Here is a 17,126-nt window from a genome sequence, read left to right on the forward strand (position 1 = left end):
TACCGCGACCACTATTCAAGATCTCTATCTATTTATTTTTAATGTCACTTACGTACTTCCGGGTTAGAAAAAATGGGGGCCAAATTATTGGCACCTTATGTATTCCTTTATATGGTGCACGAAAAGAGTGGCCCGAGCTCCCACGACCTCCCCTCCGGTTCCGCTGGCCATGGTCAGTGAAATTCTAAAATATTTTTTATTGTTGTCTCATTATTAGATCCGATTTTATGGAACCTCATTCAACAACAAAAACATCTTCTTTGGTATGGCTTCACACAATTCAGAAGCGCCACTTTAACATGATATTGCCCGACAGGTAACACTTATACCAGCGAAATGGAAGTTCTCTCTTTCACCTCCCAGACATAAATTACTTTCGTCTAGTTCTGGGGCTAGAGAAGTACAGTGGGTACAATTGACGTCTTGTCCCAAAATAAACGCACCGGTGTGAAGGTTCGAATTCATGATAACATCCAGGGCCTCATTTAAACATAGTTATCTCGTACCTCATTATTTAATATTCCTAGTAATTGATTGCATCTCCACGATAATTACCATGAACGTGTGAGAACGTGTGAGATAAGAAAGCTATGGTGGAGAGCAGTGAAGGAGAAAGAAAAAAAAAATCGTGTCCTGACCTCTACTATAAGAGATTTAATAAGTGGATAAACAGGTGCATTATTCCCGAGATGAGTCAGGTGGGTCAGCAGTCACGTGACAGCAGCAGCTTCAGCTATAATGTTCGAGGCGCAAGATGGCGCCCTACCTATTTTTGTTTTGCTAGGCTCTCCGCTGTGCTGACATTGCGCATGCCCACTAACGTTGCTAGGGTAAACGTACAGGTAGGTGTCACACAGTCAGTGCAGTGGGTAGTGTATTGTGAATGCGAAGTTGCTCCATGTGTGTGTTATGAATGGGCGAAGTTCGATCGAAGGTGTAAGGAGGACCGAAGGGCCGAATAAAATCAATATTATTTCCCTTTCACCAAAAAAGTTTTGGCCTCTTCCAAGATGATTGTAGGTGAGGAACATGATGAAGCGCTTTCCAGGGAATCTTTCGCCATCTACATGGCGGAAGGGGACGTCCTTTTTAAGCAAGGAGAGTACAAGAAGGCCCTGCAGAGTTACTCCACGGTGAGTCTGTGTGTGTTCGTTGACATGATCAATCATATTTATAAGGCACCGTATATTCTGGTTCTGGTTCTGGTTGGGTTCTGCGCAATCACTGCCTGAAGGCTGTTATCCCGCGCAGCCGGTGTGAACGGATTTATTTCTTAAAATTTTAAATTCTGAAATGAGCTTTTTTGACCAGCTCTTCTACATTGAGAATTACGGGTATAGCCAGATTATTATATTATCAATGCAGACCCTTCGGCCAAATTAGAATAAATAATGGTTATGGGGCTAAGGCCTAAGGGCAAAATCTTAATGAATCAGATCTAACTAGCTACAAAATTATGATTTTTGTAGTAGAAATAGGACCCTAGTCAGCTCAGACATTGTCAATGCCAATGGCATGCCTAACGCCAGTAACGCCATCAACGGTTAACGGAGATTCTATTCACTCAGCAAGTCAAGCCGTGTTTTCCTCCACACATCTGGTCGCAAGTTTGCAGGGCTTTGGGTGACAGCCCAGGGAGTCTTTATCATGTGAACCTTGTTACAGAAAACATCTGCTAAGAGTAAGAGACTCTTGCTTATGCACACTTACAATGTAAGTGCTGACGCCTGAGAGACTGACATGGCATAGACCTAGTGATGGCTTGGTCAAATACCATTAAGAACTGCCATGAATGCCATAAGAATGATTTTCAGACAATTTCGTAAGATCTTCCTAAGCGTAAGAAGGCCCTACAAAACCCCGAGTTCGTAGACCGTTCGTAAGTTTGTAGCCGGGTCGATGGTCGTCTTCAAAATTTTTTCAATTTCGTACGAACCCCTCTCTTCACTTCGAAAGGCGGCCGTACGAACTCCAGAATTCGTACCAACAGTGACATTTGTACAAACGCATCGTTCGTACGAACCTTTGTGACCATAGCTTCACAACGTAGGCCGGAGATGCTGCTGCTGCTGATGATGATGATGATGATGATGACCTTTTGCACATGGAGTGTGAGCTCTTGATTCTGGATGCAAGTTTGCCAAGGCAGCGAATATATTCAGGGTCCCATATTCCATCCATGGTTTCATGTTTTAAGACAGACCCTACTTTTATTGGAATTCACTTTTTACAAAATTCTATCTCTAGACAACCTTGAAGTTGAACATTCATTTTGATGGAAAACCAAAACAAATAAGCAAGTACTTACTCAATTACACTATTCCTTTAAACAAAGAAGGTGATGACTTTGAACCTTTTTAGCTGAGAGTGCATGGCATATTTGACAAATGAATGACATCAGAAGCTAATTCCACAGTGATAAAGTGTATGGACTTCTGTTTTTAAAGAGAGTTGCACCCTACAAAGTTTTAAGAGTATATGTTGCACAGGACATACCCCAGCTGTATTTTGGCACTGTGGTTTTTAAAGGTTTGTTATTCTCACACTTGCCCTCCCACCCCTTTTTAAAAGTCTACCCGTCCTTCAAATCAATACCTCTCGATAATCATGATCAATACGACTTTCCATGACAGACGGCTGTGGGCTGGTAGGTGAAAGTGAAGACTATAGGAAGGGAGAGATTATCCTTCAATCTATTGATGTTGTTCGTCCCTGCATGACAGTCCCTATTCTTTTTCGCATCATGAATATGCACAGCTGTTTGCCATAATCTGATAAATATGCATGAGGCTCTGTTGCTAGGACTTGAGTGAGGGCAAAGGGGCTTGTGTACAAATCAATGGTGAAACAAAATGGTTGCACGCTGTCTGCAGTAGCCGTATATGTGGAAGTGCACAGACCAAGGGCTCTACAGGGAAAATACTCATTTTGACAAGCAATCTGTGTGAATTTGATCACATCCATGATGGATGAATACGTGGATCCAGCGCTAGAGCGGGAGGAGCAACTGAAGCTCCTACAATCCTACATCGGAGAAGCAGAGGACCACATGAGAAAGAGGGACTACAGGCGGGCAATGGAGGGCTATAACTTAGTATGTAAACAACATGGCTGCCACTGTGAAAGGCGGTCACTAAATCCTGTGTTGCTGCGTGATGTGCCTCCCAGCTTATAGAACAGAGAGTGCTAAAATGTTATCCCTGACCCTGTTCCTTCATTTGACAAATGAAGTATACAATGGGTTTTACTTAGTTGTGTTAGTTGTGTTGAGTTGTGAAATTATGAACATATTAAGATCATAACAACTTGGTCACTCTCTAGGGTATGCCCAAGAAAATATGAGTAGATGTTTTTAACCTTCATGTAATGTTTCATGACGATTGGTTTCATCAGCTGCTGCACGATATCTTTGAACACATGCGTGACAATTTTTGCTGCAGAACAGCTTATTGTGTTGGTACAGTCCTTAGCTAGACAGTTTTCTTGGACGCATACTAACCCAGAACAGTAAAACCGTGTGTTTGCGCGTGTGTGTGTGTATAAAAGCATGGTACTATAAAAGTGGAAATTTTGCACATTTCGCTTGACCAGGTACTAGCATGAAAATAAAAGCATGCCAATATGTACCACTACTAACTGTCTTGTTTCTGCAGGATTAAACACACACTAAATTGATCTCCTCTGGCCCAATGCAAAAAATTACTTGCGCAAAATTATCCAATTTTACAGTTTTCATTCAATATGTAATATATCTTAATTGACTACTTACTTGAGAGAAGCATGTTGCTTGCACAATTTGTGAGTATAGAAAAAAGAAACAAAAGCAATGTCAGTTATAAATCTTCTGATTGATTATGACAATGGAACCAATGTAGGAATGGAGAAATAAGCTCGATCTGTTTCACAGTGCCAAAACGACGGAAGAGACTATTCTGCAGAGAGCACAGTGAGATCTTGTTGACAGTTAAAAAACAAACAAACAAACAAAAAATAATAATTATGTATGCCAGTAATGGCATTCAGCACATTTCTTCATTGTCAAATATGTCATTGCCAATGTGGTCATTACATTATCATTATTCTATAATTTCTAATTCTATTCATTGTATTCTTCATCTGTTACCAGGCCCTGGAAATAGAACCGACAGACAAGAATTGCCTGGTGGCCCGCTCAAAGTGTCATCTCCAGCTTGGTGACTCCAAGGCAGCCCTCAAGGATGCTGAAGCAGCACTGGAGGATGATGAAAAATACATCAAGGTATTCAATAATGGCCTTTTGTCATTTACATGTAGAGTCCATTACCAGCTTTTAGCGTGTCTAGTCTTTGTATGAAACAAATTCTTGCTACGTTGGACAGTTGTAGGCATGTGAGCCGTAAGGCATAACGTGGATGATGTCTGTCGATGTGGCCATACACTGTATTTGTATCTCATTGAACAATACATGAAACTTTTTTCTTACATTTGTGTCAAATTAACAATTCATGACTCGTGAGCACATCTATCAACGCAAATAGGTAGATGTGCTCTAGAGAAATTGCTATGATTATATTTTGTCATTCTTAATTGAGAACACCATGTTTCCAGCACCTGAATAAGTTCATTTGTATTCCATTGAAGTTTCATTTTACTTTATACAGCAAGTAGTATACCTATCTATGCAAACTTTTTGTATGTGCACTGAATGCAAGATACCTTTGACAAATATTTACAAAGTTGATTCCGTCTTATTTCCCTGACTATGATTAATAGCAGCTCATCCTTCACATGAAGTATTTGAAAATAGCCATGGTGCCACGGTGCCAGCGAATGAAAGCACTGCAAGCAAGACCTAAATCTAAATATAATCTGTCCATCTGGTCACATGACAGGGTTCAATGCAGAAAACTCTGAATATAAATATTTAAATTTGAATTTTGATTTGAACTTGGTCACTTGACAGGGTCTGTACCACAAGGCAGAGGCCCTCTACCAGATGGGCGACTTTGAGATGGGCCTGGTCTTCTATCACCGTGGAAACAAGCTGAGACCCGAGCTACAAGAGTTTCGTCTCGGCATCCAGAAAGCACAAGAAGCCATTGATAACTCAATAGGAAGTGAGTGCAATCTGTGGTAGATAATCAAGCAGAAGAAAATGTAATTGCTTTGTATGGATTATTCTTCCAAGTTGTGGGCAATACTTATCAAGGAAACATGGCAACTGAGATGCTTTTCACATTTCATAATGGTTAGATTCTTCCTATCTGTCTCCTGTTATTACATATCTCATCATCAAATGTTCTCCATTACTGTATATGGTGTTAAGTATTAGCCAGTCTAATTTTTAGCCAGTTGAAACTCAGATCCTGGCAATTATATGAATGGCTAGATTCACAATCCTTGAGTACAGCAATGAGCAGAAAAATGCACAGGGTTGTATGCATACTTATGTCACATGATAATTACATACCTGGATCAGAGTCAATACTTTTGTGCATTATTGAATTCACAAATGTGTAGCAGCCTACTGTGCAAAATTCGTGAAAACAAAACCCCATGAAATATATATGGTGATTACAGCAAATATGCATATATTGTGACACAAAAATCTAAAGAATCAAGCATTTGAACACACAACCTCCCAGCAAGAGTTTGGCCAGCTCCAAAGGAACATTATATCATGTCCACTTCAGGTACAGGAAATAATTTTTGAGAAGAGCATACTGTGCATTGTTTTTGTGGCAAGTAGGAGTAATGCAAATTTTGTTTTTTATTTCAATCTATTCCCAGGTCCATCAAAAGTCAAGCTAGAAAACAAAGGAGATCTATCATTCTTCACAAAACAAGATGAGGTAAGCGTCACTTAATCTTGTGTGTTTCAGACATAGAACTTAGACTGTGATGAAGTTAACAGTCTAAAACTATAATAGCCATTATGTTTAAATTCATAAAATGTAGGGCAATTTGTCAATCAGTTGCAAAGCCATTATGTTGTTCATGATATCAAGAATGAATATCAAAATACTTCACAATTTCTTGGCAATTTTTTTATCGCTCGTTCTACTTACTGGTACTGTGTTACTATTTCATTAGGCAAGTTTTCTGTTAGAGAATTGAAAGATAGAACTGATTTAAAGGGAATGCAAACCCAAAGAGCAATGTGGATTGAGTGAAAGCAGCAACATTAGCAAAGCACATCAGTGAAAGTTTGAGGAAAATCGGACAATCAATGCAAAAGTTATGAATTTTTAAAGTTTTGGTGTTGGAACCGCTGGATGAGGAGACTACTAGAGGTTATGACATATGAGTGGACAACAATACCAAGAACATATAAAGGAAATTCAACAAAAATTCACTTTTCTAGCATCATGAAAGAGCACTTGACTAACCGCTGTCAGAAAACTGGGGAAATAATTGCTACCCTTAACATATGTCAGTATCAAGTTGAATGGAATTTGTAATTTTCATGAAAAATGATTTTTTGTGAAATTTTCTTTATATTTCCTTTATATTGTTGTCCACTCATACGTCATAACCTCTAGTAGTCTCCTCATCCAGCGGTTCCAACACCAAAGCTTTAAAAATTCATAACTTTTGCATCAATTGTCCGATTTTCTTCAAACTTTCACCGATGTGTTCTATTAACATTGCTGCTTTCACTTAATCCACATTGCTCTTTGGGTTTACCTTCCCTTTAACATTTTGTTGTATATATCTTAATATCTGATGAATGCTTGAATGTGCTCACTGTCCCCATGATTGATTTCTGCCAGGCCAAAAGCAAGAAGCCAGCCAGGATGGGCTACAGCAAGCCCATGGCCAAGCAGCAAGAGAACAAGAAGAAGCGGCCCACCAAGCCGGAGCAGACTGACGCCGAGAAAAAGACGGCCAAGCAGCTCCTGGGTGAACTCTATGCTGACAAAGAATACCTCGACATGCTTCTCAGAGATGACGGTAAGTGCAGTCTGCAGAAAGCGATGTCCGTTACTTCCACCAGAAGTCCTGAGGCTCCTTAAAGTGCATCAGTCGGTCACCAAGAAAATTTCTGTGACTAGAATGTTAGCTACGGACTGTCATTAGGTGCTTTACACACACAACCACTTTGGCATACACTGAAGTTGGGCAACATGGCCCATAGTGATCTAATATACTGACAACCATGAATGTTGTAAAGACAACTGTATTATATGATTGATTACAGGGTTTGACACTAAATTTTATTGTCCTGTTTGGGCCACTAAAATTTTACATTTGAAGCTTTGGTGCCCCCCAAAATAAATGCTTTGGCCCAACATACGGGAAATATAAGAATCCGTTTTGAATCTTTGTTGCCTGATACAGGCTATCAAAAGATAACTTTTTATTTTGTAGCCCAACATCAATTTTCAGTGGCCCCGGGCCTTCAAGCCACTACTAATGTAATGTTGAGCCGTTGATTAGCATGACAAGGCATGACATGATTTGTTTCTAAGATTATAAATCGTCGGTTGAGAATGATAAGGGCATTAAGTGACCACAAAACCCATAGTGTTCGAGAAGACTTAAAGCCCTTCTCATTCTCAACAGACGAAATGTAGCTATAATTAGGGTAGATCTCCTTTTCCTACCCTATGTGGTGTCATTTCACCCAGATTAACATTGTACGGGTAATTGTGCAACATGATTAAAAATGTCTGTAATGTTTTGTTTAACACCATGTCCTTCCAGAATGTCTTCATGTTTTATAGTGTGTATGTGGATAAATGCAAAACTGTTGTGAATCATTTGATTGATTCTGATGTGAAAACTTGGCATCATTATTACATGGAAGAAGCACAATCGTTCAGATGGTAATAAGGTAAACTTAATGCAACATTATCTTGGCTGAAACCTGTGGATCCGTCTTGATCAAAGCTGCATTGTTGATAGCCATAGTACTATGAACTATAGGCATTAGTCATCCAAAATCTTTTGTGACTACTTTTTACAATCCTTCAGAAGAAAAACACTAGAGTACTGTAGAATGAGGAATGTTTGCATCAATTTTAATTTCTCAAGAGCCAAGATTTGCAAAGTTATAATGCATGCAAAAGTCCTTGTCTACCCTATATGCATTGAATGCCAGAGGCATTTCACAAAAATTTTATGCCATGAGAAAAGCTGTCAGCTCCTCACAAATATTTCATGCCACAAAAGTATTTTGCTGTACAGTATACCTGTCTCTCTCATATTTGCCCACTGTATTTTCTGTGCATTTTCAGTCACATGCAAGCAATCAGTCACTACTCAGCATGTATCACAAAGTATAGTTTCTCAGTAGCTTTAAAAAAACCCAATTAATTCCTTCCAGACACTTCCACAGAGTTGCATATATTTGTATAGCTTCTGCAATAGCAACAACGGTTGTTGCTTGCGTAATGAGTCTAACAATGTATGCATACATTTTCCTTGTCAGACTTAACGAGAGCTGACACAGACAGCGGAAACCGAATCTACGACCTCGTGAACGAGGGCCTGCAGTATCTCGACACGAGGACAGAGTTCTGGCGGCAACAGAAGCCGATGTACGCCCGTAAGAGGGAGAAGGAGGAGGCGAAGGGGGCAAGGGAGAAGAACAAACAGAAACCAGCCGATCCTGCCAAGTACATCCTCAAGAACCTAGAAGACATTGATGCAGGTAAGGAGACTTACTGTGGTGATGGTGATGGGGATGGTGACGGTGATGGTGATGGTGATGGTGATGGTGATGGTGGTGGTGATGATAATAGTGGTTATTATGGTGATGATGATGATCACAATGTTGATCATGATAGTGACGATGATGATGATGATGATGATGATGATGATGATTATAGGATTATTCATGACGTTCATGAGGAGGAGGAGGAGGATGATGATGATAAAGATGATTTTGTTACTAGATGACAATGTAAGGATAGTTATATTTTCAAAGCTGCACAGGGAGGAACTTTGTTTGGAAGCCTATGAAGGGGTTACAGACTTACTACCCATTAAATTTGTTTGATCATCAGTGTGGAACTACTTCTAGTCACTTTGAAAAAAAACAACAACACACAATTCATATCAAAATTAGATTATGCATCAGCTCTCCAAACTATGCATAGTATCTTAAAACTGTAGCACGCACTCAAGACACATAGATATTCTTTGTGTATGACTTATTTATTTTTTTAAAAGAAGAAAAAAAAAAGGGCCAGTTGATAGCATAGGATGATAATTGCCTCATCTTGATACCTTCCATATCCAGCCCTGGCTGACGGCAGACCACGTGATGCTCTACGGCAGGCCCAGAAGGTCCTAAGGAATGTGGAGGGCTGGTCGCAGGACGACGTGCCAGAGAAACAGGAGTTCATTGCCAACTTGCACAGCTGCATCGGCAACGCATACCTCGACATGGGCAAGATGCCGGATGCTCAGCAGAACCACCAACGGGACCTGGACATCTCCAAGGACAAGTGAGTTTCTGCAACAGAAAGAAAAAAAGAGATTAAGGAAACAATCAACGTGTTTTTCATGAATTCTTCTTCTCTTTTCCTTTATTTTCATGTGTAGCTTTGCTCATTCACCAGGTTCATTTTATTGCTACAAAGAACAATTCGAGTAGTCAGAAATTCTGAATGTAAAGCTGAATTCATTCTGAAAAAGGGAATTACTGAAAACTTGACATCCAGCTTGAACTGCAATGTGCTGGTTCCAGGTCCCCATGTCATTTAATGATTAAGTTGCACAGACTGAATGTTCGTGGTGTACCAACTGTGCAAGGACCTTGACATGGTTTCTGTATTTCCAATGTTGATATTCTTGACAACGCTAATGGCAATGTCATTATTGTGTCTTTCTGTTTGATGCTATGTTTTACATGTGTGTAATTACATAAAAAAAATGAATTGATGTTATACTTCTGTTTTGCAGGTTAAATATAAGAATAGCACAATGTATGAGGTTGAAGGACTGTCCAATCAGTTATCTTGGATTACAGCTTACAGCAACGATAGAGCCTCAACTTCATTTTTTATTTGGAAGTTTCTATTTTATCTATTTTCCCAATAAAAGCGATAATGAGGAAGGCAGGTCGCGGGCGTTGGATAACCTGGGTCGCGTGTACGCCCGCATCGGCAAGTTTGACGCGGCCGTGGCGCACTGGTCAGAGAAGCTACCACTGGTCAAGTCGGCGCTGGAAGGCACCTGGCTGTACCACGAGATCGGCCGCTGCCACCTGGAGCTGGGCGACTACCAGGAGGCCAGGGACTGTGGCCAGAAGAGTCTCCAGGCAGCCCAGGAGGCCGGGGACGACGTGTGGCAGCTCAACGCCAGCGTGCTCATTGCCCAATCAGAAGGTACCGATCCCTTAATGTCATTTTTTTTCCCCTTATCGCCATTTTCACTTTATGGACGCACTTTACATGATGCTACATTGATTTATATGTATTACTGTATACGCTATTATTTTTCGCGTACAGATATTTTCGCGAATTACGAGGTCATAGACATTTTCGCGAAGCGATGCTGACCTTTATGTTAATGTCGTGTTAACAAAGTGCATTTAGACATTTTGGCAGGTTGTTAAAGCTGTGATCCAACAGTGATTCGCGACATGTGCGAAAATGCCTAAATTTTGTTACCTTTATTTGAATGTTATTATTGTGAATGCGCTGTAAGCACTTGCTATCTCAGTCCTTTTTAGCTGTGTAGCCTGCCTGTTTGAAGAGGGATGCAAACCAGTTTTGTTTTCGTGCATGCTCTCATTCGACCAATGAATAAATTGTCCTCAAGTACCAGACAACTGTGATTGTTGACCCCTGACCCCTAACTCTTTTCCTTCTTCTTTTTTTTTTTTCATTTCAGTCAAGCTGGGTGATCTCCAGGAGGCTATTGAGTCCTTCGAGCGTGCCCTTGAGATGGCCAAGGTCCAAGGGGACGAGCCGGCCCAGAAGGCCATCTCCAAGGCCCTGGAGGACCTCAATGAGAAGATCGTCCAGGGGCTGCAGGAGAAGGAGGCGGAGGGAGACGTCCTACCGGAGGAGCAGGATGGACAGAAGAAGGAGGAGGAGGAGGAGAAGAAGGAGGAACAGAAAGAAGAGGAAGGTGAGTCATTGGAGTAGAGTCGGTGCCAGTGTATTGCTTGTGTGGAATATGGACCTACATGTATGATGGGTGAAGTAACATGCATCATTCGGACAGGGATCCATAGAGCCCCGTTTCATGATAAAAGTTGCTATGATTGTAACTCTTGCTGCTGGAGTGGCAAATGTCATGGTAACGACAAAAATCCAGCATCCTGATTGGCTGTTACTGCAAGAACTTGCTTTTCTATCAAAACTTAATATTCTAACATCTTTTATGAAATGGGGCCCTGATTTCTGTCCGGTGCATTCTTAAAAATCTTTCAATCTTCTTTTTTTTTTCCGGGGGGGGGGGGGATCAGGGTCAATACCACACCTTTACTGGTTATCTTTTGGGGAAAAGGGCTTCACAAGACAGAGAGAAAGATGAAAAAAAAAGGCAAAGGTTGTTGTATCTTGTGTTGAGAGGAAAGAATGTGTTGATGTGAGGTAGAGAAAAAGAAGGAAGGTAGAATTCAGTGAGATTAAAAAGCTATGTGAGAATAGACTACTAAGTATATTTGTACATGTACATGTACAATTGAAGTTTCCACCATATACATGTTAATGAGGATGAGTCCACCTTCATATACATGTAGATTGAATGAATGCATCAATATTAGTATTACACATCAGTTAAAGTTTGAGGAAAATTGGACAATCCATTCAAAAGTTATGAATTTTTAAAGCATCTGCGCAGTCACTACTGGATGAGAAGACTACTACAGTGTATGATGTCACATACGTAGAATGATATTCAAAAAAATATAAAGAGAATTTCACAAAATTTAATTTCTTGAAAAAATGCAAATTTCCTTGACTTGTCACTGACGTACAAAGGGTAGTATTATTCCCCCTGCCTACTGAAAGAGGTAAGTCAAGTGTTCTTATCTTATGTGAGAAAAGCGAAAATATGTTGAATTTTCTCTATATTTTCTTTTTATCATTCTACACAATGTGACAACACAAGCGGTAGTAGTTCTCTCATCCAGTGATGGCGACACTGAAATTTCAGTGGGCAAAGATAAGCCAATGTGATCTTTGGCATTTTGAGTCAAGTCTTGAGCTGTACATTTGTATGTTGTTGGTGGGTGTGTGTGTGTGTATTTTTTTTCAGTGATAAAGAGCTTTTGATAGATGCACTTTGCATTCCGTCACTCTGATTGGAAGCATGACAGAGCAATTCAATGAGACAAGCTCGAGCTTGATATGTCTCGAGCTGGGGATCAGCAAACTTCATTAAGATCAGTTAAAAATTTGAGTACTGTAAAAGTGGATATTTTCGCGCAACTAATTTTTCACACTCGGCCATGTGAGATGAGTTTCATGAGCTTTAAATTCTGCAGAATCAAGACATCAACTACTGAATATGGCGAGCAAAAATTGTTTGCATGCTTTTATTTTCGCGCTAGTTTCTGGTTGCGTGAAATGCGCAAATAAAATTTCAACACCGCGAAGATTTCCACTTTTACAGTACATGTGCAGATTAACGCTCTCTGTCGACCAAGGGAATAATTTTCAAATGAGATTTTGACATTGCCATCCATGTGCATTTGGAATATACAAGTGTATGATGTATGAAAAATCCCTTCCAAAAGCACCTCGTGTCCATCGCGGAATAAAGATTAGCAGTCAGCAAAAAGAGGAAGAGGCTAACGATGCCGAGGTGGATGTTGGTCAGGCGAAGGAGGAGGAGAAGCCTGAGGAGGCGGAGGTTCCTCAGCAGAAGGAAGACGACGTACAACAGAAGGAGGAGGAGAAGGAAGAGAAAGCGAAAGCTGATGGTGAAGACACTTTGTGTGGCTGGATGTTTAAATGTGTCATTATATATACCCTCATCCTTGCTTCATCACATCATTGGTGCTTTTCATATATATCTCGACATCAATCCCCCACCCGCTCTCCTTACCTTTCCTGACATCCTGTTCCATTGTCTGAAGATATTCCTCTAGTATTTAATCTTTTGCAAGCGCATTATTTCACCAGGTCGGGATGCACTTTACAAAGTGTTTCGTCGTTGTGAAATCCTGTGTCACCGTTCCTTCTTTAAATGTTCTTCAAATGAAATGGAATTTTTCTACAGATTTGAATAGGTTGAATGGATGCTTTTGAATACCTAATGATCGTTCAATTATTTCAAAACATTGAGTCTTTCATATTAAAACTATGAAGCTCATGAGACACAAGAAAACCCCTCCCCCTCCCCTCACAAAAGAAACAAACCAAAAACAAAAACAGCCCTAGAGGATTCTAGTAGGCTTGAATGAAATTACTGGTATGTGATTTCTCGTTCGACTAGTGACAACTCCTGTACGTTTTTCAAGGTCCTAATGCCTGTCCTAACTATTGCTATCTGAATCATACCACTCAAGTCACTTGACACATAAGAGAATCAAGTTGCTGAAAGTTACTAGGTGTAATGAGAGTGCTGTGACCTTAGTATAATTACTCTCCAAGTTCTCTTTACTTTATTGATTAGGCATAGAGAATTCCTTGTTTTTGCATACGATAAATAACAATTCCACGAATGTAGTACATCACGCTGTGCAGCCTGGTGATATAATCAAGTGCTTATGATGGCTATTTCACAGCATGCTGTAGTTAAATTGACCATATGACTGCATACTCCTACTCACATTCACTTGTTGGTTGGATCGTGATGGCACAGTAACACGCCTCTTCCATCATTGCTTCATGTTGACTTGCTACTGGCTTTAATCCCTTGTGCTGGTACAATGTAGATATTTTCACATCCTCAAGACACCATTCAGCGTTGTATGTAATGTTTGTGCAAAGCTACTAGTCTTGCTCTAGTCTAATATACATTTAGGCATATTGTATATTACGAGAGATTGGCTGCATTTCAGGCCAGGAACATGCGTCATCTTTTTTCATCTTCACAATTTGAAAGCCTCTCACCCTCCCTCCCCCCCCCCCCCCCCCAAAAAAAAAAGAGAAGCAGACAATTTAAGAAATGCACAAAATTTATATTGATATCCTGTAGACTTTGAATAAGACAAATAACTTTCAAGACAAGGAACCTTCATGCATTGTCCGGATGATTAAAAAGGACTAAAATCGATTTTCATACAGAATAGCTATGTCTGTGCTTTTTTTTTTTAAAGTGTAGATACAAAGCACCTCCTTCTAAATGTGCAGTTTATTCATTGCTCCCCACACAGCACATTATCTGGATCTGTTTATGTTGCATACACTTTAATTTGAAAAGTAACCCATTCTTGGGTTGCTTATTTTGAGCGAGTTAAAACATGCAACACTTGTGCTGTGTTACTTGCCTTTGCAACTCGCATTCTCTGCACTTATCTCCCCTCATAACTTCAGTACATGTACAGTGTTCTGAAGTAAGCATAGCTCACCGTCAGCAAACCTGAGTAAACGAACATGCCACATACAATAATTACTCTTTTTGCCGTCACTGGACATGTGACTATATTCCCACTCCTCATTGTTGATCGTGAGATTTTTTTTCCCCCATGCAGATTAATTCTGGAAAAACTCTACTAAGCTTTTATGACTATTAACTTCTAAGGCATGTGTGGAATATTTGTTTTTGTTTTTTGTTTTGTTTTTAATTGGTTAATCAATACCATTACCAAAGCATCTTTTTGATATTTAAGGGATTGCTCCATACTTAAGATGGGAGATAGAGCTAACAAATCAGAGCCAGCGTTTGAAGAGGAGATATTTCTTCACGCCAGTGTTTGAGTGTTTTAATCACTCTTCTGTCCTTACTGCAAATTTCACAAATTTCAAACCTTCAAACGCGTACAATGCAATATGCTTTGATATGACTGGTGTTCCCACACAAGGTCATTTGCCTTCAACAACCTCAAGTCAAACTATGTTATGTGGTAGATTATTCTTTAGAAGTAAACACATTTTTAGATTCTGCCTGTCACTGTTTATTCATGTATATCCCACATACTCCTGGAAAAAAAAAATATCAGAAGTTTATAGTTTCAAAATGCATTGATCCAGGTTCAGATTTTTTTTTTCATGACATAACCATAACCTGTCATCACATGTGGGTTGTGTGGAAACTAATTTCCTTTTTCACAGCTATATCAAATCTCTAAAATGTCACAGTTTGTAAAAGTTGCAGTTGGTGCAGTTTTGTTTTTGTTTTTTTGGCTGCTCTATTTTTTTTTTCATTATTGTATACATAACTTATTCTGAAGAATAACAAGAAATGTCATACAGTACTAGTGTTCAATATTTCAATATCTTATCATTTAATTTCTTTATCAAAATATTGATTTTTGGTTAAAAATGAATCAGAAGACTGATAAACTTAATCAGGTGGCAAAGAAGTAAAAACAAAATTTTCCTTCCACAATAAGGTAATGCATGGTTTTACAAAACGCTTTTCAAGTTTTTAACAACTTTATATATCATTCAATATTCAAAGAAGAAAACAGGAATGGGGGTGGGGGGAGATATGCCATTGACACATTTACTCACTTCTGGGGGGTGTTTCATCAACATTTGTCAGCACTGACAAGTTGTCAGCACTGACAATTTCAGCAAAATCCATAGTTTTGATTGGCTGAGATGCTCTGGTCACTGACTGTTACTATCATGGTGATTGTCAGCGCTGACAAACGTTGATGAAACACCCTCCAGATTAATTACTTAGACGCATATCCAATCGTAAGACATCAATGCATTTTCAGAAAGAAAAAAGAAAAAAAAATGCCCTATTTTTCTTCTTAGTGTGCACTTTTGATATAAAATATCTTTGACAAGAGAAGCAAAGCATGGAAGAAATGAACTAAGGGCACTTTAGGACAGTATTTTTGTTCACTTTATTACTGAGCAAAACTCACTGGCAAATTCCAATGCTGGCCAATCACGCAGACTCTCGCAGCAGTAGTAGGTCGTCCAAGTCCAAGGCCAGTAGCAGGAGCAGCAGCCGTTCGTCCCACCGCAGCCGAAAGAAGAGCGGCAGTAGCAGCTCTGATGACGAGTCCAAGAAGGATGGCAAATAGTTACGCCAAAGAGGTGAAAGATTTCTCACGCTGGAAGTTAGCAAGGAGGGTTAACAACAACAACAACAACAAAATTTTGTATTTAAGGTGTAGGGAACAGGAATGGGGTAGGGACATGAGAGTGTGTTCTATGAGTAAGCTTATGAGTCTTTAATTGCTGAAACACACACATTTTCTATGATACTTCCAGTTTTAAGGAGGTGGGGTGGGGAGGTTTTTTTTCTTCTTCTTTTTTTCCTTTTTTAAGGGGGTAGGGAAGCAAAGATGGATTTCCTTGTTCTTACTTGTAGCTTCTACATGTATCTTTCCACTATTTCACAGACATGCAATGTAGGAAAATTTTCCTCAAATTTAGTTTGCGACGGTCGAAATGGCTATACACGCATGACTCTGCATTCAACTGGCATTCAGCTGGCATTCAGCTGACAGATGCACCTTTGTTGTTTTTCTCATCAAAAATCAAATGTCAACAGTAGATGCCAGTATGAGTGAACTGAAGTGCAATCACACAGAATTGTGAATGATGATGCCTTTGTAGACAAGCAGAAACATTGCCAGTGAAAAGACGGTACATCGCAAGTGAGAACCCAAAATGGGTCATTCTTCACGTTTATCAGAATGTGCTGAGAAAATGCTGGACCTTGAGACTACTACTTCAAATCTCTAATTTGTTGTTAGTGTCTGTCAAGGTCAACATACAATTTTTTTTTCTGTGCCAGGTACATAATGGAGATTCCTTGTTCTAGTCCCTTTCCCTCTTTCCATCTTTTTCTCCCCCTGTCTGTCTGTCTGTCTGTCTGTCTGTCTGTCTGTCTGTCTCTTTCCCCTTTTCTCTGAGCTTTGTGGTTGTTAAAGAAATTTGAGATACAGCGTGAAAGGGAATGAAGTCCTGTGTGTATTGATATACACTGTACAATGTATGTATGTCCTTCCTTATAGGATTTAACATTTCAGTGTATCTTCAAAGGAGTACCCGTACTAGCATACAGTGTATATGCTGTTATCTAGCCATTCACTTGTGAAGGCTTACATGTAG

The 17,126-nt window shown here is 39.7% G+C and overlaps 1 protein-coding gene across 1 annotated transcript; it reads left to right on the forward strand.

Moving 5' to 3' along the window:
• The first annotated feature begins 931 nt into the window (after positions 1-931).
• Positions 932-16,090, forward strand: LOC139713229 (outer dynein arm-docking complex subunit 4-like). The gene is made up of 11 exons (XM_071624975.1): positions 932-1,133; positions 4,127-4,258; positions 4,943-5,096; positions 5,770-5,831; positions 6,753-6,933; positions 8,414-8,635; positions 9,227-9,434; positions 10,033-10,316; positions 10,825-11,064; positions 12,680-12,865; positions 15,960-16,090. Exons 1-11 carry the CDS (start codon positions 1,011-1,013, stop codon positions 16,088-16,090), a joined length of 1,923 nt encoding a protein of 640 aa, XP_071481076.1. The 5' UTR covers positions 932-1,010.
• Positions 16,091-17,126: the final 1,036 nt, after the last annotated feature.

Source organism: Diadema antillarum, unplaced genomic scaffold, assembly GCF_040938485.1.
Source record: "Diadema antillarum isolate AM-2024a unplaced genomic scaffold, OU_Dant_1.0 seq00001928_RagTag, whole genome shotgun sequence".
Taxonomy (NCBI): domain Eukaryota; kingdom Metazoa; phylum Echinodermata; class Echinoidea; order Diadematoida; family Diadematidae; genus Diadema; species Diadema antillarum.